This window comes from Somniosus microcephalus, chromosome 21 (assembly GCF_052327205.1).
Source record: "Somniosus microcephalus isolate GS21.2 chromosome 21, FLI_Smic_1.0, whole genome shotgun sequence".
Lineage (NCBI taxonomy): Eukaryota > Metazoa > Chordata > Chondrichthyes > Squaliformes > Somniosidae > Somniosus > Somniosus microcephalus.
The window spans coordinates 66,648,932-66,674,334 of NC_141007.1; the positions used below are offsets into that span (position 1 = coordinate 66,648,932).

At 41.3% G+C, this 25,403-nt stretch overlaps 1 protein-coding gene across 8 annotated transcripts in view; it reads left to right on the forward strand.

The window, feature by feature from the left end:
• The window catches only part of LOC147102900 (BAR/IMD domain-containing adapter protein 2-like), a 101,503-nt gene that overhangs the window by 36,938 nt on the left and 39,162 nt on the right, over positions 1–25,403 (forward strand). For 7 of the 8 annotated variants that reach the window (XM_085963812.1, XM_085963811.1, XM_085963815.1 and 4 more), the window contains 3 exons: positions 19,021–19,082; positions 19,546–19,617; positions 21,334–21,471. In XM_085963812.1, the coding sequence (XP_085819938.1) occupies positions 19,021–19,082; positions 19,546–19,617; positions 21,334–21,471 (272 nt within the window). Of the gene's footprint in view, positions 1–5,875; positions 5,954–19,020; positions 19,083–19,545; positions 19,618–21,333; positions 21,472–25,403 lie in introns of those variants that run through there. The other variant, XM_085963818.1, reaches the window with a different exon arrangement.

Consider the following 25,403-nt stretch of genomic DNA (forward strand, 5'->3'; position numbering starts at 1 on the left):
CGGTTATTTAGGGGCCGGTTAATCGAAAGTTTCCTGAACTTATGAAATAAAGGGAAAATATTGCCATTAACTCTCTGACTAAGCTTTTGGTCACCACTCCTTTTCTACTTTGACTAGGCGCTTGGTTTCTGTTGCACCTTTGTGAATCACCTTGGGGCATTTGCCACCTATGTAAACACAAGTTGTAATTGTTAAAAGTTGATTTAATTTCATGGCTGTGGAACTTCCCTGAGGTTGGAGATTGGTTCATGCGTGCTAGCAATGCAAGAAAAGTATCTTTTAGCAGCTTTCATTTACGTTTGCATGTTTGTGGCAGTGTGCCTCTGGCAATGTTGGGGGTAGGGGAGAGTAGTAAAGCACCTCTTGAGGTGATACTCTGTCCTTCCAGAGACAGTAGCACTGCCTCATTCACATTAGAGTTGTTACTGATGTCAGGGCTGGTGCAAGTGCCAGAACTGTGTTATAAATGCAGCATAAAAGTCTTTTCTAGTTCTCCCAGAAGCCATACGGCCCATGGAGGAAACCTCATAGATGAGTTCCAGGTGTTTTTGTTCCTTTTATTTGTATATAAAGTAACTCGTGAGCTTAGTTAGGTACATGACGTGTTCTATCCACTGGATGCAAGTCCATAACATGTTTTTGATTGCTGTATTTGATTATTATTCATATTATTGAAGTTTTAAAAATCTGCATGTTCCTTTTGTCCCTTGAGTAGCTGATCGAGTTTAGTAAAGAAAATGTGTTGGTGGAAGTGGGCTTTGCAGGACATGCCATGATTTAAAGCTATCCATTCAAAGCATCGCAGAGCTGACCTGCAGCACTGCTGTGACAAAGTCCCCAGTAAACAAATTAGGTTGCTGCACTAATAAGTTATTTGCTTGCCGCGAGTGTGTTATTCAGTAGTGGGAATTGCTGTGCAGTTATTTACATCCCTTTGAGACTTGTGCATTCTGTTAACCTTGTTTCGTAACAAAGGGATTCGTATCCAAAGTTTTGCCAGTGATCCAGTAGAACTCGGTGGGGGTGGGGAATATTTGACCTAACGTATACAGAAGGATCCACTTCTGCTTTACAAATGAAGGTTACAGGCCCTACTATATTTTAGCTCAAATTGTTAGCGGACCATGTAAACCCCACTAACTTTCAGTCGCTGAATTCGTGGTCAGAAAAGATTGGACAGTACGGTATGTATAGTTTAATACAAGTAACAAATTGATGAGAATCGCAATTTCACTAAGTGAAGCAGAGAGCTTCAAGTTACATTTTGCAAATCATTTGTCCTTTTGCTTTAACAAAATACATTTGAGTGCACTGTTTTGTATTTTTCTGCCCTGATAACTGACTGAACAAATAGTTGATCTATTTGTGGAGTTGAGCTTATGTTTCCAGCATCGTGGTTATTGGTTGACTGCATAACTGAATACAGATTACAGCAGCGAGTGTTTGAAGTAGCAGATTCATAGCTGCAAGACATTTGAGTGCTTTAATAACTTAAAGAAAATTGGACAAAGTGCTTTTTTTTCTTTGATGGATGTGCTGCAAGTAGCCAAATACTTTTATTAACCCTGGAAGTTTCAGAAAACCAGGATGCTTTTTTCATGAATTTTAATTATTTATGATTTTTATTTAATAAACAAGGCTGTACTTGCTGTTAAATTTATTAGATGCTCATGAAACACAAAATATATTTTTTGTATTGATTTACAAACATATGAAAAGACGGACAGAAAAAGTTGGTCCATCGAGCCTGACCCAAACAATCACAACGTAACTATCATGACCCCAGTGTTCCTTTCTACCAGCAGCCATATACTGTAATCTCCTGGGAAAAGGCAAAAAGACAGATTTAAAAAAAAACCTAGGCCAATTCAGGGGAAAACAATCTGGGACGTTCCTCTTTGACGCCCCCTAGGCAATCAAACTGAGTTCAGGAATCACAGTGGCCTTGAGGTACATAACTAACATCCCACCTACCTTTTAAACCCAGTGATATTGGTCACAGCAGGGTACTTAGCCATCTCCTTTTTTGAACTGTTGCCACATGTGCCATCAACTTATTCCAAGTGTCGATAACTCTCTGCATAGCAAAGAAAAACCTCCTGATATATAATAGATTCTGCTAGACCGTACAGCTTGGTGGTTATACTGTTCCTAGACCAATGCTAGTGCAATAATCTAGCAAGGACAGCCTATCTGATCCCACCCCCCCCCCCCCCCCTACGCAGAGACTCACTCCCTTGACTCCATATGGGACCTCCCAGCTCAGTACAGCTCAGATTAGACCCCGAGCAGATTAGGGAATAGAAACTTTGTTTCCCTCACTCAGTGGAGTTAAGTTTTGTGTTCAAACATGAAGTACCAGTGCACCATCAAATTCTTGCACAATGCCCAATAACAGCATTTTTATACTTTGACCTTGACACTGTAGCCTCTTGAGCATCCCTGATTTTAATCGCTCAACTATTGGTGGCCGTGCCTTCAGCTGCCAAGGCCCTAAGCTCTGGAATTCCCTCCCTAAACCTCTCCGCCTCTCCTCCTTTTAAGATGCTCCTTTAAAACCTACCTCCTCATCTGCCCTAATACAGTATCTCCTTATGAGGCTCGGTGTCAAATTTTGTTTGAAGCGCCTTGGGACGTTTTACTACGTTAAATGCGCTATATAAATACAAGTTGTTGGTGTTGGATTTAATGTATAGAAGCAATGGTATACTGCTTTTACTGTATTTCAGGCTAGAAGCAGTATTGTGCTGGGAAATCCCAGCAGAATACTACTTCTAGCCTGAAATATGGTAAAGAAAAAGGAGCTCACTATCTGCCATAACAGCAAAAAAAATAATCGGAACAGTGAAAAAGGCAACAGTCTGGAGTGTGTTCTTCAGCAGTAAAAAAAAAATCTGAACATTTAATTGGATAAACTATTGGAGCTTTGCTGTTGAGGTTTATCAAGGTATCTTAATCTATGTGTGTTCTATGAAGCCATGAGATAATACCCAGCAGATGGCACCTACTTTGTGCTTCTGTTCAAGACTGTCATAGGTGGCAACACAAGATGGATGATCCATTACCTGAAGAACCAAGCCTTATGTCACATTATCTGACCGCATCGTTGCGCTGCTACGCCCTTTTGTAACACTGAGCTTTCTTAAAGCTAACACTGTTAATTGTCTTAAAGCCATCTTTTACATGTGTAAAGTGAAAATGGAAGAATGTTGAGTTATGGGTTATGAGCTCAGTCACTTGTGTAAAGTTTTACATTTTACAAGGTGTGCTGCTAATTTTAGATCCCCCATCAATCTAATACGAAAAAGTTCCCACACTTAATCTGGTTGTAACTATTTTTCTCCACAATTATCACAAACCTGTGTTCAGGCTCCCCTGATGGTGAATGACTAAATGTACTGTGTGAGCCTTACTGACCAAGAAGATTCCTGGCCTATACTGCATTAGCTGACCTCAGCCATGGTATAATGAAGGCAAAAAATCAGGCTTCTGTGCATTTGAGCTCTGGTGGGGGGAAATCAGCCAGGGTTCGAGCTCCTCATCACTGTCCAGTGACTGCTGTTGGAACATATGCCTATCTGGATGTTGATTGAGGCTGCTGGGTTGAGTTTGGCTGCGATGCAGTTTATGTTTAAATAATCTGTCAATGCGGCCTGGTCTCGCACATGAAGGGATACCTAATTTTGTAAGATAGGTGAGTGTTTTCTGAGGGTTTTTGGCATACACTGAACTGTATCCCAGCAAGAGTTACAACTTTCAAGGGAGAGAGGAGGTACAAAATAGGAGTGGGGAGAAATCTTGATTCCAGCCATCTAAGGTCCGAGACAAAGTTGTGGCGTGCAAGGAATTTTATTTTTTGTTTAATGACTTATGACAATTTTGTGTCTATATATTTCTGTATCTGTGTGTGCATCTATAATATAAATTTGCTCAATATCTTCTTATTAAAAGTAATAGCATTTGGGGGTTGAAGTAGTTTTGTAAATGTAATACTTGATTTGTCCTTGTTTATAAGTTTTTCGAGATATTGGCCACTTGGCTCTGGTGAGATAAAGTGCAAATTTTGTTGTATAATAGGAAGTATTAAAGTGGGCTTCACGTAAAAAGCGTATTACCTGAATTACACTCTGGCCAGTGGGAGGGGAGGAAAATCAGGCCCTTTAGGTCTTCTTACTTATGTAATAAACATAGAGGACTAAACTATATCCTTACTGTGTATTGGCTGTGAATTAAACTCTGTCACTTCAGACCTTAGTTCTGGAGCCTTAAAATAGTAACTGATCTATAGATCTACAAACAGTAAACTGGTAACCCCACTAAAGGGTGTGTGTGTGTCAGCATAGATGTTCACAGATCCAGCCCAGGGTGTAAGTGATTTAATTAAAGAATGCGTCAGTTAACTGGAGTAAATAGCAATATCTGAATGTTTGGATTAAAGTAGGTGAAGATGTGTTATTAGATTGCTGGAACAATCCACTCACTTATAGTAGTAGTAAATTTGAGGGGGATAAAGTAATTGCTGGTATGACTTCCCCTGACTGTTTCATGTACATTCCTAATTTACCCGCCTGTGTTTTTTCTCCTGTGCTTTCTCCCCACCCCCAAAAGTCAGCACGAGTATAAAATGAGTCCCCCTGCTTTATTGTCACCCTGACTTTTTTTGCTAATTTGATCTCCTTATCTTGAGCTGGGAGTAGGAGCAAGTGAGCCACCGAGGTCTCTGTGATTTCAAAGACTGTACTACTCTGCCATGCAGAGAGTGCACTTTGCCCTTGGTTGAGACCAATGTCTCCCCCCCCCCCCGCTAAATTCTTTGGGGTGCGCGACCTGTTTAACTGCACGGCCCATTCACAGTTTCGTGCGTACGCAAAACTTAACATTGAAAAAGTTGGTCCCGGGCTGCGCGGGACCGCGCAGCTTATATGGAACGTTGGTTGAGACAGCTTGCTCCATCAGGTTACCTCCCTCTGAGAGGTAAGAATGTGCCAGCGGTGTGACTACCTTTTGCATGCCAGATGAAAACTGCTGAACTTGTGTGACTGGTGGAGTTGCATTTCAGCTGGTCACAAGATGTGAAGTGAGCAGCTTAACCATGGTTGAACTACTTATGAGTTTGTAACCTAAGTGCCTTAACAGATTAAGATGAAGGGGTATATGTTGTGATGCATACAATATGGCATCCTTTCCAGAACCCATCTACTGATGCTTGGAAGCTGTCAACACAGAGACAATTCAAAAGCTGAACAGGTTTCAGTAGATGCTTGTTTGAAAAATAATTAGTAGAGGGCTGACCCTGAGTCAGAGGGGGTGAGTGTAAAATGAAACACTGCGACAAAATATTCTATATTCCAGCCATTGCCACTGGTCAAATTTTCCAAAATATATTACATTTTAAATAATTTTTGATTTGTTTTTCTTGCTATTATAGATTTCCCCCATGTAATGGGAGGGGGGAGTAATGGGAGGGGGGAGTTGAAGTGATTTGTAATATATTTGTATCGCCATCCCAACTGTGTAAATAGTAAATTAGATTTCTTATTTGTTTTTCTCCTTTTGAATAGGTTAGCTAAAACTTTGCTTCCACTATATATGTTCTTCATCATGATTTAATTTGACAAAAGCATAGAAGATCTGACAGGCAATGGCTTATAATACTTTGCAAGAGCTTTGAACGGTGGAGATAACGGCCCAGAAATTCGGGTCTCCATGGGTGAATACGCACGGGGTACTCGCCCATAAGCCCGATGGAAGTGCCGGTTTCCTGCATGCACTGCGCATGCGCGGGAAACCGGCACTTCCGTTCCTCTGAACGAAGAGGTTCAGAGGTCAAACGCGTGCGTGGGGGAGGATGCGTGCGCATCGAACTTACGTTTTTTTTACAGGTTTCTCCGGGATCGTAAGCCTGCAGGATTTAGAAATGTAAAAAGCAGGCATAAGGCCTGCTTTTTATAAGGTAAGTGGTGAATTAATTAAAATTTAAATATTTTTTCCACAGGTTTATTATTTTTAAATACTTTAAAGCAAGGTATGTTTATTTTTAGCCGTTAGAATATAAAATTATTCTTTTCAAAAATTTAAATTATTGTTTAAAATAGTTATTTCATGTAATTTATAGTTTATTTTAAAAATGTGATTTAAAAAAAAAAAAAAAATTATTTGAATGTTTAGTGCTATTTTGGGGCCATAGTATTTATAAGTCTTGACAGCTCTTCCTGTCAGACTTATGAATGGGCTTTTCCCTGCTCTGATTGGCTGCCCATGGCCCACGTGATCCCAGGGGACGCATCGAACTAACTGCGCCCCTGGGATACGCAAGCACTGCGCGCCGGCAGCTGGACCAGGCCCCGGATCGGAATTCCACGGGGGCCCACAGCTCAACGGCCGGCGCGCAAGGTAAGTGCAGATCGGGGGCTTGCACCCGTGGGAAGCCCCCGACCCGAATTTCTGGGCCAATGTAAAACTGTTGCAAAAATGATTGTTCTTTATGTAAGAAGGTAGCTTGAGGGTGCTGCTACACTTGTGTAGTGTCAGAGCGCCAACATACTGTGAACAGCTGATCTCAAACATGGGAAGATGCCGAGTAAAGGCCTGTCACTTCCCCACAGGAAAAGGGGGGGGCGGGGTGTGCAAAGTCAGATCTGGTCACCATAAGGTTATCTTGTGCACTTCTTGGCATCTGGATACAGAGTGGCATTGGTGAAGATCTGGGAGAAGGATGGGACTCCAATATGTCCTTTTAGGCCAAATCTGATGAGTGGTGTGAGGAAGAATTGGGGAGGCAAAAATAATAGAATGCAAAAAGTTAACTTATATAACTCAATGGGAAAGTGTTTTAAAATGTAACATTCTCCTGGATTACTTTAATTTAATGTTTTTGAAGGATTATCCAGCATTGCCTGGAAGATACTTTTATTTCCAGTGTTATGCAACACTTTCCCCCTTCCATCCACTTGCATTTTCTTTACATTCCACCAGCATTGCAGACCCTGTAGGTCGCAGGCCATAGCTTCTAAGAATCTGCAAGTGAAGTTTACCTGTGATTTTTTTTTTTCCCCCTTGTTTTATTGCCCTGGTTTAGTTTCTTGACTTTTATAATTCTTCATTTCTCCTGCCTTGCGCACTGTAATTTGCTCTGTCACTTTTGTAGCAGCCTTTCTGTTTGGCATTACCCTCTTTTTTTCTTTCTGTTTATTTTCTTCTTTCTCCTGTCTTGCTATCTCATCTCTTTATACCTATTTTCCATTAATAGTTTGTTTCTCTGATAAATGGCTTCTGCTTTGGATCAATTTCAAATTCCACTGATGTGCCTTTTCTTAAATAAACACAGCTAATTAAATATTTTTAAAAGACCATTGTCATTTTTAAAACATTTTTTTTTTGTCAGCTGGCTTTTCCATTCCAGCAACTGAATACATTGCTAAACAGAATCCGACCTTTTATTCAAAGTACGTCACTACAGTGAAGGAGAAACACTTTACTCAAAGCCACTTTAAAACTCCAATTGGAAACAGTGAGGGCAGAAGGGCAGTGATGGGACTTGTGATTTTTTAAATCTAAACTCTTAATGTACTGACGCTATCTAAACTGATGAAAATGGAGACTTTTTGAATGTAAATTTATGGCAAAGGCCACAATAATCCATTGTGATTTGAGGCAATTTCTTAACACGCAGTATCCATTTTACACATCAGTTTAATAAAAAGAAATTCTTTCCTTCAGCGTTGTATTTTACCAGGAAAAGCATTGAGTAATTCTATTAAATAGTTTTATCAAAGTCACCAGATAGTGTGTCAGGTCGTGCAAACCACAAGGCGGTAACTTGCATTCCCAGGTGGTGAAGTGACAGGCTTGCTAACACCCAGCGAGTGTAATAGTTACGTGATTAACAATTTCTGCAATTCATAGAGAATAAACAACGGCTGGAAGTATGTTGCTCAGGATTTGGATGACTTCTTGAGAGCAAAACTTTCAAAAATTCCTCCAGAACCAGAGAAATGTTGTTGAACACACATAGCTAACTTTTTTTTTAACAGTGAGGGTGTGGAGGAGAAAGGTGGGGGTGAGCATTGTGGTTAATACTCTTCATTGTTACCAGCAGTGTAGCTGCTGAGTTTTGCACATTCAGTAAACATATACAAAACCTCACTTTTTTAGTTTTCACAGGTTGTCATTTGCTGTATAAAATCTAACTAATGTATTTGTTTTAAATGAAACTTCCTTTCAGTTAATTTCTCTGCAGAGATAATTCATTTTTGAGTAACTCATCACATCACGTACTTGTATTGAGCTTATTGGCATTAAAACGGACTGCAATGTTTTCTGAATAGCTCGCTTATTTTCACACATCTGCCATTTGACTGAGAGCATCATTATGCTCCATAATGCAGTGAAGCACATCTGAAGTGGGGCTCGCACTGGCCATGAAGAGCCTGTTCTTGCTTTTGTTTGCATTAGCACTCCAGTAGGACTGCTGGTAAGATTAACCACATTTTTATGGTTAGCCAGGTTAGTTTATCAAATGGTGTTGACCTCTCGCTGACCTCAGTTGATAGATATAAATTGTAACTTTGTAAAAAGAACCAAAGTAAATTATTACCGGTGTCAAAAAAAACTTCAGTTGAAATGAGAGAGGCAATCTGTTAACTATGAGATGGTGGAAACAACTGAGACTTTGCTTAGTGACCTCATCTAGTTACTAATCAACCAAGCACTTCTAAGATACTGAACGTAATGGAGGACTGTGGTCATTTAAAAAAAATTCTCAAGGCCGGCATTTATTGCCCATCCCTAGTTGCCCATGAGAAGGTGGTGGCGGGTCGTCTTGAGCCACTGCAGTCTGCATGGTGAAGGTACTCCTACATGCTGTTGGGTAGGGAGTTTCAGGATTATAATGCAGTGTGGTACTGATCATGGATGGCATCACAGCTGAGCCAGATTCTGTGCTCAGCTGTCCACACACAGGTACTTTCCTGCAGAATAGGTCTCTTGAGTATGCATTTATACTGCAACTTTAACATTACCACAAAACAGTTTCCATTTCCTACTGACAGTCAGTGCACCTCCAGAATTAGACCCACCCCAATTCCAAAAAGAAGTGCTGAGACACCCCTGGGGGGAGGCAGTCTCGCAGCTTTTGGGTTTGACTCCCCTGGGAGGATAACTGCAGTAGTGTCGAACCTGGTTTAAAAGGTTGTCTGTTTGGTTGGGTTGGTTAGACTCGCAGATAATACTAGACTAAGATGATAATAGACTCTAATGAAGTAACCAAAGAATTACAGAAGAATTTATTATTTGTAAGGGCAGAACTATGGCGGATGAAATTCAGTACATGCAATGGCAATGAAGCCTTAGATATTGGAAGAAAAAATGGGGACGTGACATACTTATGACATGATGCATACTAACTAGGGAAGGGACTAGAAGAGATTTGGGAGAGATAGACCTAACTCTGACCATGTTGAGTCATTGCAGAGCAGCATTAGCAAAGCAAACAGAATGCTGAGCTATATTGCCAAATCAGTCGTGTTTAAGTCTGAGGTTGTCCTGCTGCCACTGTACATTGCTCTCGTCAGTCTGCGCCTTGAATACTGCATTCAGTTCTAGTCACTAAAACATTCAGTCTATGGAAGCAGTTCAGAGAAGGACCACAAGGTTGGTCACATAATTTATTCCATTTCTCCCTCGAAGTTTAGCACTTTGTACCTTTTGTTACCAGACCCCTCTCATTTTCTCTGAACTGCTGCTGAATTTTGTTGCATGACTCCATGTTCCACAACGGGGAAATAAAGAGGAAGATTAACAAGATTATAGCCCTGTACTTGAGGATTTACTGGGATTAAAAAATGTTCTTCTCACCTGATGAGCAAAAGTGTTTTATTGAAAAATAATACTTAAAAAAAAAAAAAAATGGATTCAGATACTCCCTGTATATAATACAGAACATTGCAATACAAATACTGAGTTTATCGAAATCTAAAATCTTCTAATGTATTCATTTCCATATCACTCGTGCTACCTGTCTGTAGTCCTGTTTTACCAGTAATGGTGGATTCCAGGCATTATTCAGTCTTGTGAAAGTTCTGCCTCAAATGACAGCCATAGCTAACTAAGGAAGCCCTAATCTCCATGTTACAAACTGCAACAAACAACTTTCATTTGTGGTTGTCTAAAAAGGTAAACCTTCCCACAGCCTTAAATAAACTGGGCACTTACTGATCTGAGCCCAAGTTACATTTCCCTGAAAATTTCTTTTAGCAATATTGCGTGCATGTGTCCACATAGAGATATCATTTTGAAAAGTTTAAATATGCTCATCATTGGAAAGCAATTTAAACCTTTTCCCACTCTGACCTGGCGAGGTATCAAATGAAACCACATTCCTACAGTCAGTTTTTTTTTTAGTTCTGGCAGTATTGGGCTATCTCTGAGGATTTTTTTGACAGCACTCTATGCTTATGAAAAGTGACAGAAGAAAAATTATCCTGATTGGTCTGAAGTAAGACGTGAAGGATTTATCAATTGGGTTTGCAGATTGATGAAGCAAGTGATAACAGTGGATTTACTACATTAGTCATTATCACAATGGAAGGTGAAATGCAACACTGTTAAAGCTAATCCACTGCAGTGATAGAAATGATACTGGCTTTACAGAAGTTTGACTAACCACAACAATCTCGCAATTTTTTCCAGTCTAGTTCAATGAAGTGCAGAGCTTTTACCTGTCTGAGTTGTAATGAGGGGGACTGCGTTTTAAGATGTTTCCCAATTAATGTCCTGGCCAATATTTATCCCTCAGCCAAAATCACAAACCGATGATTTGGTCATTATCTCGCTGCTGTTTGTGGGAGCTTGCTGTGCACATATTGGCTGCCGTGTTTTCCTCCATTACAATAGTGACTACATTTCAAAAGTACTTCATTGGCTGTAAAGCGCTTTGGGACGTCATGAGGTTGTGAGAGGCGCTATAAAAATGCAAGTCTTTCCTTCCAACTAGATGCAGGACTCCCTTAAAATGGTATCTAGGGGTTGCAGTGCATATAGCGTGGAGATGCTGTAAGAGGCAGGTAGTGTTTTGAACTCTGATTTTATTTCATTGGTACATTTTTGGAGCCTCTGCTTCCTCTCCAGAGTCTCCCTTGATAGGAGAGCAGATTGAAAAGTTGAACCTGGAGTCAGCATGGGCCATTTGCAGGACTCCTGATTTTTCTGTTTTCTAAAAGCAAATTGGGCTGGGAGCATTCATTCTTCATTCTCAGAGCTATGCTCCTGCTGAGTGAGACTCCATGCTGGGAGAAGATCATTTCCCCATTTTGCTGCTTCTGCCTGTTCCATGCCTCTAATCCCTCTTGCCTTGGTATGAGGAAATCTGGGATAGTCAAGTTCCCAGTAATGCTTTAATCACTTCTCTCACTGTGAAAATTGGAATGATGTTAGTTTACTAACTCAAGTTTAAACTTGTCTTGTTGGGCAAGTAGCCCAACAAGACAAGTGTCTAAAGTACATCCTGATCTTTGCCAGCACTAACTGGGTGCCCAGTGTATGGACACATGATAATATTGACCTTGAAACACCTGGGATCTTTGGGAAGTGAACATACTTTATCCTTGTACCTTATCTGAGGAAGGATGTTCTTGCCATGGAGGGAGTGCAGCAAAGATTCATCAGACTGATACCTGAGATGGCAGGAATGACGTATGAGGAGAGATTAGGTCGATTGGGCTTATACTCGCTGGAGTTTAGAAGAATGAGAGGGGATCTCATTGAAACTTATAAAATTCTAACAGGACTAGACAGACGAGATGCAGGAAGGATGTTCCCGATGGCCGGGGAGTCCAGAACCAGGGGTCACAGTCTAAGGATAAGGGGTAAGCCATTTAGGACTGAGATGAGGAGGAATTTCTTCACCCAGGGAGTGGTGAACCTGTGGAATTCTCTACCCCAGAAGGCAGTGGAGGCCAATTCATTAAATATATTCAAGAAGGAGTTAGATATATTTCTTGAGGCTAAAGGGATCAAGGGATATGGGGAGAAGGCAGGGACAGGGCACTGAATTTGGATGATCAGCCATGATCTCATTGAATGGCGGAGCAGGCTCGAGGGGCCGAATGGCCTGCTCCTGCTCCTATCTTCTATGTTTCTATACTGGTGCAGTAATGTCACATGCATAATTTTCCAGAAGAAATGTGTATTGGGGGTTGGTGGGAATGACTGTACAGCTTGTATACGTTTCTGTATTGTCGAGCTGATCTTTAACCAAAAAAATGAACGTTGAATCTCCTGATGTTATGTGCAGGCAGGAACAGTATGTTTTGCATCTTTAACAGAACAAATGACAATAATCTCAACAAGGGAAGGATATCCCCCGATTCTTTTTTTGGGGTGGGGTGTGATTTTATAAAGTATATGTAGTCTATACACTACTCTTAAGCAGAAGAAGCACAACTATCAACAATAAGCTGCCTTTATAAGGTAATGATTCCGTTGTTGAAATGAATGAGACGTGGAGCTTTGCAATTTGCCGGATATAGGTGGCGTGATGTCAGCAGTATACTGTACTGATTTTCATTGGGAATTCCAGCCAGCAGAAGCTACTGCAAGAACTGTCAAAACAAGCTTAGTGAAGAAATAATGTGTAGATGCTAAATAGAGACTTAAGATGCCATTCACCAAAATGGCCAAGAGAGTAACAGCAGTATTTTTTAGGGGAAAGTAATTCCCTTCAGGTTGCTAGAATATTGAATTATTTTAATATTTTCATGTTGGTTTATTTTGCACCCTTTTGAGAAAGTGAGATTTGAGATTCCAGGTGAAAGAACCAAATGGGGTAATAATATTGCAGCTGAATTCATCCTTTGCAGAATCAGGTGTGATTTAAGACAAATAAGGCGTTGAATTGGGAGCAATGTGGTCTTGAAAAAAATTCTCTCTGAAGCTGTGCCTGGAGATATAGAGGACATACATTATTAAATATATCTTCCTTTACACTGTGCATTGATACAATACTCTAAGTCAAAGTGCAATGTGCAGCAAGCAGACATTCCAGAATTAGAACTGTGCTTGCACATCACTGTTTATTTGCAAATTGATTTGAATTTGGTTTTAACCATTCATGCACACAATGCAGTTCAAAGCTTGATTACTGTTGTGTACTCTTTATTGAACCCTTTTTTTAATGCCGATTCAGAGTAGGTACATAACTTGCACTTCAGTTCCGACTGAGGAACACTTTCTTGGTGTTTTCGTGGGATCGTGGTGCTCCAGCAATACGGAGGCCACAATGCTGCATCTAGTGCACCAAGTTGGCAAAATTGCTGTTCTCTACAGCAGTGTTAGGAGGAATGATCACATACAACACCTCAATGTGTGAACTCTGCTTTCCCCTGCTCACCCACTATTAGTATCTATTGAAAACAAATTGGAGCCTCGTCAGCCATAGGAACTACTAAAAACACATCCTGCAATTTCACATTCCTTGCTTAACCAGCGGAGGACACAAGGTTGGGAGTGTGTCTCCCTACTTTCAAGGCCTTTCTTTGAAAATATATCTCTTCAAAAAAGGAAACAAAAATGGTTCTGTGGTGTAATGTCTTCGGCACCCAAAAGGACAGTCTGACTTTTAACCTGTGCAAATGCAGTTTTGTGGCTAACTTTTTTTTTTAATGAAGTTCAACTTGTTATTTCTATCTGCAGAACTTTCAAGCATGGTCTCAGAATTTGTTGTTTTAATGGTAGAAAGTTCCAGTTTATTCAGCAAAGTATGGGCTGGTATTGATGTGGAGTAATTGATCTTCACCACCTGCAGCACAACACTGAAATTCACTTAAGCTGTTTAATTTGTGCCAGCACCTTCTGATATAACATTTTGCTGAGCATTACTGGATAAAAATGTTTGTCAGCAGTTTGGACACTGGAGTGGATGGGAACAAAGCAGTTTTCTTGTAAAGCGTTGTGACACAGTGCCCACAGGTTGTGCTTTCAAAACTTCTCCAGTACTACAAACTCTGGTCTTTATTTTATTCAAAGCATGTTTTTGTGAAGCCTAATGCATGTTACCTCAGCATAGTACTGATTCCGACAGTCTCTCTCTCTCTCTTAGGCAGTCCCTCGGAACCGAGGATGACTTGCTTCCACACTAAAAATGAGTTCTCGGGTGACTGATGAGTCCAATGCGGGACGTACAGTCTCTGTAGCAGTAGGGCGTTCCGGTCTGTCGCTGTTGGGGTTGTCCATGAGTCCTGGCGTTCCAGGTCCCGAACTTCATTTTAAAGGGTGGAAGATGCCTGTGCGTGAGTTCTTTTAACGTGAGGTGGCCGTTGCACACCAGCTACCACACGGGCTTGACAGCGCAAGGTCTTGGTCCAATGGCAAGGGGATCCAAGGCGATTGGAGACCAGGCTCTGCTACATCAGACTAGCACACACTCCCAGGGCAGGACCCTTCCAATCTGCTAACTATACAATGCTCAGTCTAGTCTGGGGTAGCTCAGCAGTCAAATAAGAGATTGCAAAAGAGCATCTCTCATTTCTGTTTCTGCCATTCTTTCCCTTTCACTTCTGTGTTTCGCTCTTCCCTTCACACTTCATAAACCCAGAATGAATTACAAATTCCGACAGTACGGGTTGAAAGTCTGAGTTTCTGCAATCTCTTGCATCACCGCAGCTATGTGTTTCAGGTAGTGTGTGCTTATTGGAACCACTAAGGCACCTCTCGCACTGCGAATGTGACTCCTTTTGCACCTGCAGTTCTCTACTGGGCATGTGATGTCAGTGCTCAGTGATAACATTATGTAGTGCTATTTTTAGAGTTGCAAATAAGAACATACAAACAGGGATTTTAATAGAACTCTTTTAAATATATATATATATATATAGTATGTAATTACTGAAGTAAAGTTAAACTGTTCTGGCTTTTATACTGTTTTCAGGATGTGTCCATAGCAAAATAGGACAATTTAATTTATTTTAAAAAACGGATAGGAATATTAAAATTTGCAAATACTTTTGATTTGCAAGTCACAAAGGAGCTAATGGAAAAAACATGCCAAGCCTTTCTGGTTCTGCGTGCTTTGCAGCTGCAGTACTCTTCATTTAATCAATGCCACTTAAGATCAAATCTTACCTATTTTCCTATGTGGAATGTTCTTCCCAGTTTTATGTTATGTAATGTAATTTATATTGTATGAAATAAAATGCCAGAGTTGTTGTTCATAGCTTAATTTCAGCTCTGGTTTAAGGAAAATATGCATAAATGTATTTTGCTTCAGCCTGGGAGACCTTGGTTTGAATCACAGCCTTAGTTTCTAGTGTTGGTATGAACGTCGGCCAGCTGGCCAGCTTTGTTGTAATGCACGGCCCAGTGCCCAATGAAGAGCAAATCAAACAAAATCCTGGAGCTGTCAGCAGATCACCCAGCTGCCTTTTCAGTGACTGACCAGTGGATGATGAGGGACAAAATAAGTTGAACTAAATAAGTCTTTAGCACCACTGGGTAAGCCAAGATAAAAATGTGTCAAATGTACATCTATCTATATATATATATTTTTTTAAAGCCCCATTTTAGCCCATCAACGAAACTCTAACTTCCATCCCAAGGAGCCACTCAGATCCTAATCCTAATTGTAGGTGAAGTGTGACCCCAGGGGAAACACAGATTTCCTACCCCCCTTCCTTTTCCTTTTCTTCATTGACACCTCTGCTTAGTTATGGCAGTGACCCAGATAAAATCGGAGAGAAGCCCAAGTGCAAATGGCAGCCAGGAGTAAGGTGAAGACCCAGACCTACCTGTCTACACATCACAGCCTACAGCAACCATTGTAGCTTAAAAATCTACTCTGATGTGTCCTTACTTGTTCACGGTTTATTACAACATACACTTTGAAATTTCATTGGTCTTTGCCTTAAGAGGGCAGTGCTAAATATAGACGTGTATTTGTTTGAGGACACTATATGAATAACAACTTTGTTTGTGCGAGGATATTTTGACATCGTTTGGGAGTGGCCAACTTTGCATAGAAACCGAGGGGAGTTTTGGAAACGGCTACAAACAGGCTTTCTATTTATACCTGCTTCATCTATCAACAACAAAGGTGCGCCGTGAGCAGAATTGGGCTTAACTGTGATGTTCTCCATGGTTGACGAATGTTTCCAGTGCTGTACAACTGCCAACTTGAAAAATAATCTTTGTTATTGCATGGCAAGAAGGTGCATTATATTGAGAGAAATGTGGTAACCTTGTTAATGGAATGAGGTTTTCTACTGTGGGTAAACGTATCAGAAACTCTTCAAAAGTTAGTGATACATTTTGTAGATGTTTACCTAACTATTGTACCTGCTATGAAAACTCCAACCACCCAAGACTGGTCTAATTTGAACTGGCTGTTGTTTTGGATTGCATCAGGCACAAGCAGACATAGAAATGATCATTAGATTTTGTAACTGAATCAGCTACAGTGCTTTCTAGGCATATAAGTATCTTTTTATGTTGTGTGTTTTTTTTTGCAATATAATGAGCCCCACATTATTTCTTTCCTCTTCCCCGGTTGTCTCCAAGCCATACAACAACAACTTGCATGCTTTCCAAGTTGACCCATTATTTCTTTCTTGTGGTACAGTGTGGGTGGGGAGATCTGGGCAAAGTAGGATTCCAGGAAAAGGCTCCGGATTGCTTGGAGCTTCCAGAGAGGCTCCATACGTTCCCATGCTGACTGGTATATGTTCCACAAGTATTTCACCCACATGTTTGTTGTGGGGAGGAAGAATACATCATCTTGTGGGATAGTAGTGACATCAGCTTAAGAATTGGTAGAGGATAGGTCCAATAGGAACAGGCTCAGCCTGCAGGAATTGAGTCCCATCATGTTCTCTGTGGCCTTCCGGAGTCCTGTCCAGACATCTGACCAGAAAATGTGTTGCAGTCTGCATTTCTGACCTCAACTCCTTCAGTGGTTTATCCTCCAGAGAAGGTGGAATTTTTGAACTATCTGTGCAGTGCACTCAATACATTATCTTAAACTGATCCTCTTGTATTCTGCTACAGGTGGTAGTTGTGACGGCTTGCTTTCATATCTGTCTCCAATCCTTTTCTATCTGGTGACCCAAGTTTCATTTCTAGGTCTCCATCTGGTTTTCTGATTTGTTAACTATGGGGTCGGTTGAAGAGTGAAGTTACCATATAATGATACTGGTCATGTTTGGGGAGAAGGAATTTCTACACCAGCTATCCCCTGTTGAGGAACTGACCTAGTCTGATGATACCTTTCTTATGCCAGTTGGAATCCACCCACAGTGAACGCAACTGGGAAAGTATCGCAATGGGCAAAGGGCTGATGGGTCCTGTGGGTTTTTCCAGTGTGGCACGGACTACTGCGAGGTGTTCCTGGGCCTCTGTTGGCTTTCTTTGGGAGTTTATTGAGGTTGTTTTGGAGGCTCTGGCCTCCATTCTGATGCATGGGTTTGTGAGCAGACTAGATTCCAGGTCCTGTTTGTGAAGCTGGAAGGGTTTGAGGCATTTTCACAATTTCTTGCCTGCACATGGGAGCCTAGAGGTGCTCTCGTAAAAGGTCTTTGATTTGATGACGTCAAGAGTACACTTCTATTACAATGTAAAGCAATTTACTATAAATAATTATGTTTGCCAAATGTATTGACAGTGGAGTTGCATTTTCTTTTCAACTTAAAGGCTTAAAATTGGTATTGCTTATTTTTGATGCTGAGCTTGTCCCATATATTCCTGCACACACATTCTGTGCTGCTTTGTGGCATGACACCAGCATGGTGATGCACTGAACTGGTTCAGTGTGTTTAGCAGGCCACAGAAGGAAGAGATTATTCTGATGACAAAATGTTGGTCTGTGTTACTGTCGGCTGTGTGGACATCAGTTTGTTTGTTTCAGGAAGTGTTGTTAACTGAGGGGGAACTGCCTGTCAGTTGTAAATCGCACTCGTCTAATGTGAAAGCATTGTTAGAGAATCTGCTGTTGTAGTTGGAAAAAACGTAACCAAATTGCAACATGTGCTTTCTTACACTCTGAAATATAACAATCTAAAGGAACTAAACTACTACGTCACACACAATAAACTACCATAATAGTATCTGTGTTACTAGTCTTGAATAGATTTCTAAGCTCTCTAGGTGCTGCATAGTAGTTACTTCCACACTTGTACTGACCAGCTTTGATGATGTTCTGGATAGGATCCTAAAGGTGTGTCTTATTTCATCACTTTCATGTCCCTATGTTGCCCAGTATGTTGAGGATCAGACTACTGTACTTGGGCAAAGCCCTTTGGAGCAGCACTTCTATAACATTTTAAAATGAAGTCACCAAAATTGGACTCTCTTGTACATAATTTTAAATAAATTTTCACATGTTGCATATTTATATATTTTTTAAAAAGCTTCTGGTCTGCCTTTTCAGTGTTGAGTTCCATTCCATATGGTTGTTACAAGTGCTGTAATAAAGGCAGTGATTTTTCACTTCTATCCCCTCCCCAAGATGTTACACATATGGTATATCATATCTTGATTGGGGTGAGCTTAATATTCCAGTTTAGGGACATGTATTCTGAGTGAGGGTATAATGCAGCTTCAGTAAATGGAGGGGCAAGAATGGCTCGGGATTAGTTTTGAGCATGTCTGAACAGTCTAAATTGCAGGTTTAGATTTGCAACATTAGTCAGCTTTCCAAATGCAAAACTCTTGCTTCTGAGTGAGCCAATTAGATGATATCTATGGGGATGCCTGCAGACTGTGTGCCAGTAACCTCCTGACCAAGGATAGCAGTCCTAGTTACTTGGGAGGGAGAATAGAAAATGTAAGTGAAAAAACTGTTTTAAAAAAAACCACAAAAGCTCTGAGAGCATAGTTTAAATTGTAGGTTCTTGGTTAGACTTTTGTTCAGCATTGGCACCTTTTTTGGACCCCTACTGCCTTAATCATTATGCTCCTATGTTGTGTGGATGCTGCACTCGTCAGTTCTAAAATGGCAAAAATAGTTTATTTTAGCTCCAGTTTGTTATTTTGCAGGGGATGTCTTGTTCCAGATGGCAGAGGTCCACAGGCAAATCCAGATACAGCTTGAAGAAATGGTGAGTATTCCTTTTAAGGTAGTGTGAGTGTGCGGTTTGATTCACGAGAGCTTGTACCTGATGAGCGATGGTTGCTGTCAAGTGATTAAATTCTGTTCTATTTTTTTCTTGTGAAGGGGATACTTTTTTAGCTGAAATAGCTAAAAATGAATATACTTTTGCCAGATTGGACACGCACATCTGCGTTCAAATCCTATTTGCCTGTTGAGAGAAATATGTTTGACATTTAGCCGCTGTATAGCATTTTTCTCTGAGATATTTAATAAGTGTGTGTGTGTGTGTGTGTGTGTGTGGCAATCACTTGCACATGATTAACCTGAGGATCCAAGATCCAATCAGTGTCTCCTCAGCGTGGGTGTGTGCGAGTATCTGTGTGTGGGTGTTCAGGGGGATTCTTGTGCTCTTGACATTATTAAAATTGAATGTTGTAAGTCGTACAGCTGACGTTTTCTTGCTGTTTCAGTTGAAAGTGTTCCACGGTGAGCTGCTTGCGCAACTGGAGCAGAAGGTTGAGTTAGATGCCAAGTACTTAAGTGTAAGTTTCAGGCTGAATTCTGTGCTGTCACACCATTTGATTAATAAGCTCATATTAATCTTTCAGTTCACTTTTTATCATGTAATACTACAGCAAAAAAAAAAGGAATGTTTTCAAATGCAAAATAAAAAGATGGCATGAACTGATTACAAGATTGTAATCTAATAGTGTTATGAACTCGGGTTGAATTACAGCTTTGAAAATGTTCCTTATCCACCTGTCATTTATAAGGAAAGAGTGGTGGTTTGGGAAGTTTTTTCAAGCTGCCTTGGTGCCTGGACTATCTTCTCCTGAAAATTCTGGTTCAGATCTGCCATATTGGCTTTTGGGAAAAGTTTCCTGCCACAGCAGGTGCTACAGACATACTGTTAGCTGCTGCAGTGTGAATTGTTGCAGTGCCATTCTGGAATGATGGGCTTTATACATTGTAATTAAATTTTGCACAGGTCACAGTTGCTGACGTGATATTATTTCATCCAATCCAGTCATTGCAGCTTTTTCTGTATTATTTTGCTGGTAAGCTAGCATGTGATTCACTTTATCAATTAAAATGTTTGGGTTAATGTGTCACAGGGACAAAGTCGGGCATTCGTACCTCAACAGAGGCACACATTTGAGTTCGAAGACCCATTAAGTTTTGTGTGTGTTTTGCATTTTCTTGACTTATCAACCTTTTTAAACTTGTATTCTGTTTGTCTGAATTACTGACATCAGAAGCGGACCATTGATTCAGAGAAATTTAAGTTTGTGAGCTGAGTAAACCTGCTTTTGAAATTAGGTATAACTATTAACAATACTAATTTACTAATCTTGAGTGATGAATGCAAACAATAAGATGTCATGGTGGACATTATACATTAGTGTCAAGTTACAGAGGCAATTCCATTTCAATAAATGCAGTCAAATTTCTAGACGGTTTGTGACAGTCTTTGTTTGCTGCTAGCTCCAACACTTCCTCATGCTGCCAGTCAAAATCTTCATAACTCTACATTACACAGCTTATGTGCCTTGAGGAATTAGTTCACTTCCAGTAGTTTATTTTTTGGTGTGTCTGGCATGTTTTTAATATCCACTGCCAGAAATACAATTCTCATTACTTGGACCGGGTGGCCTCAACACCAACAACAGCAACTTGCATTTATATAGCACCTTTAACGTAATAAAATGCTCCAAGGTGTTTCACAGGAGCCTCTTAGGATTGTTCCTTCAAGTCTCCTATCGTTAGCTGTTGGATTCAAACCTTACTGCATAATGGATAATAGAACAAGATGTGGCTACTTTTATTGGCAAACCAAAGCCTTATCATATTTTGTCTGTTTTAGAACGCCAGGACAGGTTCTCACACATATATTTTACTGGTGGGTGTGAACTGATACACTGATCTGTCAGCTATATATTATGAGGTTTATCAGGAACCATTAGAAGATGAATTGAACTAAAATTGAGCATTGGGATGGGCAATAAATGCTGGCCGTGCCAGCGACGCCCACATCCCATGAATGAATTTTTAAAAAGCAGTTTGAAATCAATACCATAATTGCGTACTGACTGACTTTTATATAAAAAAAAAAAAAAAAATGAAATCTTGCCTTTTACTCCATGTTCCTTCTACTTTATTATCCCACCACAAAGGCAAGCCTCCTTCCTGTTGCTAAAGTAATATTGCCACCATTGCCAGTTTTGTTAAGTTATTTTTATTTACATTTTTCCCTTTAGGCAACATTGAAGAAGTATCAAGCCGAACATAAAGCCAGGCTGGAGTCACTGGAAAAGTGCCATGCAGAGCTGAAGAAACTTAGAAGAAAGAGCCATGGGAGCAGGAACCCAAAGAAATATGGAGAAAAAGAGATGCAGGTATGGACTTGCCCCTGGTGGTTCTTCACATGATCAGTTATTTGAACTCCTTTTGGCAATGTTTCAGAAAAATTCTCTTGGGGGAAATTATTTTAAATTTCCTTCTTTTTGGGAGGCTGAGTAGCCTAGTAGCTTAGACCAGGGGTTCTCAACTGGGGGTCCGCGAGAAGATTTCAAGAGGTCCACCATAAATAACTCCTGGGATTATAAAAAAAGAAACATATTAAAAAAAAAAAAAAAAAATTAAATTAAGAAAAATACACCGTCGCATAAAGGTGGGATTGAGCTGAGCAAACTGGTGGCTCCGGCCCCGACTCGGACCTCTGTTTCCTCCTTCCCGAACGTCTGCGCGATGACGGCAGCTGCTGCTGCTGCTGAGCCCAGGACCCCGCTCGCTGAGAAGGGAGAGAGACGGAGAGCGCAGATTCCCCCCCCCCCCCGGCTCGAGCTTTCTGTCCTCCGCTCTTCTCTTGCCAGGTCCTGTTGTATATTACATCACCCCATCACACTTGTCCTAACGCCGCGCTGCATGGGTTGTTGTTGTTCCCCTCCCCCGGGCTAATTGGGGCAGTTGCTCTTCTAATTTCACCCCTTGCTCTCTCAATCCTCTCACTGCCATACATCACCAGTGACAACTGTAACCCATTCAGAATTTTTTTTTGTTATTTGCGCGGTCGGGATCGTCAATCAAATGAAGGGGCAAGGAAATACGCGGCAGCTGCAAGGAGGAAAGAAGCTGCTGGGGAGGAACAGTGAGTCGCTGTCTTCCTGGAGGAAGAAGAGCGGAATGTGTCAACATTAGGAAATTATTAGGATTGACACTCGTTACCAGCAAAACTGAAACAGTTTGCAAACTCATTTAAATATTCTGCACTGTCTAATTTCTTCCCCCCCCCCCCCCCCATTTTCTCTCCCGCTGTCTTCAAAGTGTTGACTCTCACTGTAGTATAGTTACAAGGGTGCTGGCTGTGCTTTGGTGCCTAACTCATTCATTCTTCACCTGCGCGCCTATACCTCGAGTGTTGGCAGTCTTGCTCTACCAAGGAGGGCATCACAAGCAGACCTGCTTGTTCACACCCAGAATAAAACATTAATCTGGACACTGCTGCCAGCAATTTGGGAGAAAAATCATCCGGGCCTTAAAAATTTTTTTTTTTTTAATTGTGTTTTTTCACTTTCATTGTATACTTTTGTTTATTAGTTCTAAAAATATTGGAGATGGGGGCGGGGCAAAAGGCTGTTTGACAATCAAGCAGAGAACTTGGACTGGCTGATGTGCCGGGAACAGTTGGTGAGGGAGTTGGGGGTTGCAGGGGAAAGAGGAAAACTGGGGATCAGGTGATTGGGACTATTGTAGAGGAAAAGAAGGTGTGAGATGGACATGGGGGACCTGTATTTTCTGGAGTGCCGGGATAGCAGCAGCAACCTGGTGAGTGGGAGCGGCGCTGAGGGAATTTTTATACAGAAAAAATACTTGACTTGCGTGACAGGGGATTCGTGGAATTTTTATAACACTGGAGCGGGACCTCAGAAGCAAAAAGGTTGAGAACCCCTGGGTTAGACCACTGATCTTTTCCTCTTTGGAACCTGAATGGGATGGAAAAACAACTCCAAGGAGCCTTGTGAAGTTAGGTTCAACCCAGTTCCTAGTGAGCACGGGTACACAGTACAAATCTTCTGTAATTTGGCACTAAATTGCCAGTCTTGCTCAGCAAGGCCATAAGAATGGCTGCTGGTGGTAAATGGAAATGGTGCATTGATGTAGTAGTGGATGCTCACCTGAGATTCAAGCTAAAGTAGATTTTTGGGATTAGTTTTGTTGTGTATCTGACTCTGCTACACCTGACCTGGGAGTGCTCGATGTCAAAACTGGGTGTTTACAGTGAAAAACTGTTTATTCATTTAATGCTGATGTTGGCCATTTGACAAACAAGAATTTACCAAAAAAAAATTAAATTAAAAGTTTCCCTGAAGACTAAGAAATGGGAACTTGGCATTGAATAATTGCAGTTGCTTTGTTTTTGAATATTGGGTTAAAGCTTGGACTCTTTTTGAACAGAAAAAATACATTGTAGTCAGACCACCTACTATCTTGGAAAAATACAGTTGTGTGGTGATTTGGGTGGGTGAACATCTATATTGATAAATTGGCCCAAAATTTGCGGTCGGAGGCTTCCCACGAGCGGGCGGATGCCTCCGACCTACAAAAAATCTACGAATTTACCTGGTGGTCCGGGAGGTTCGTAGAACCCCTGGGTTAGACCAGTGGTACCCGCGGGTAGAGGCCCACGTATCCCGGGGTGCAGGAGGTTCGCAAGCGCCCCTGGGATCACGTGGGCCAGCCCAACCAATGAAAGAAGGGGAATCCCCATTCATACTTATGGGAGTTCCATACATACGGAATCCCCATAAGTATGAATGGGGATCATTTAAAATTTATTTCATGTGTTTGTGTAATTTTTAAAAATTATATATTTTAAATTAATTAAAATGCCATTTAATTAAATATTTAAACATTTAATTTTTTGAGAAATTTATATTTTATCGGGGCTAAATATAAACTTACCTTTTATTGGACAGTTTTTAATGTATAAATGAGTGATAACATTTTATTTTTCTATTTTTTAAAACTCTTACGCTGGTAAAAGCAGGCCTTGCTCCTGTTTATACCAGGTGTAAGAATTTCAAGGGCATTCGCTGGGCAGAAGTTGGGCAAATAGGGCAACTCTTCGCCCGCGGAGGCCTTTCTCCCGGGGGATGCGGATCATCTGTCAAGAGAATTCTTGATCGTTCACAAGTTCCGTGTTTTCACGCATGCGCGTCGCATGCCTAAACCCAGAACTTGCGCGGCCCTTACGGGTGCGTGCACACCTCGTACGCACCCGTAAGGGGTCACAAATTACGGCCCATTAACCTTGTATGCACTTGTGAATATATTTTCTCAATTTACTTTCTCCCAAAGCAGTTGCAGCCACCAATATGATTATTTACTGGGAAGCAGAACTCAATCTCCAGGGAAAATTAAACCATTATTTGCATCTTGAACATATTTTCTAAAGTGATAGATAAATAGTATTACATATATTGTATCTGCATCTTTTAGTATCAGTAACTTGTTCCAGCAAAGACCCCCTGGATAACAATCAAGCAGAAACCCTGGCTGATTTATTTCCCCCTCCCTAGCCTATGGAAGCTGTGGCCAATTGTAGTGCTGCCAGTGATGCTCCAGCTGCGATTAGTTAACTCAAGGGACAGAAGCTGCGACCTCCCTGGCCTGTATAGTTTACTAATAAAACACTGATTAATTGACCAGTTGAATCACTGGAGGGACACAGTTTCTTATGTGGCTTTATGCTAGAGTAGGAATGATGGGAGCCTGGTTCTCTCTACCAGTTTTCATACTGAATGCTGATGGCAATCTCTTATGGAGAAATTATATATAGCCCATATATAAAGTGATGATTGCTCCTGAATAAATATCTGTGCTATATCGATGAAGATAATGGCCTAGAAATTGGGTTGGGGCGCCAAAGTGGCGCAAAAGTCGCCTGAGCGCAGGATTTAGCGCAGCGATCGGAGTGATACCGATCACCAGAAATTCAGTTTCAGTGCTGCTCGAGGGAGACGGGGCGAGGCTCGAGGCGCTCCGCGTCCCTCTTGGGGCGCTGAAACTGATTATCGCAGCGCAACGTGCCGCAGCACCACACGCTGCGGCACGGCACACTGCGGTACTGCAGGCCTTCCTCCCACTGTTAAGGGGGAGGTGCCTGCAACAGCGCAATCCCCGCTCGCGAGTGCCGGCAAATGAGCCCGGCACCAAGGAGAAGTGCCGGGCTCTCGGGAAACAGCCGGCAATGCCACGGGGGAGGGGGGGGTTAGGAGGCCGGGGACTGAGGTGCTGGCAGGGGGCCGCCGAAAAAGCGGCCGCCCCG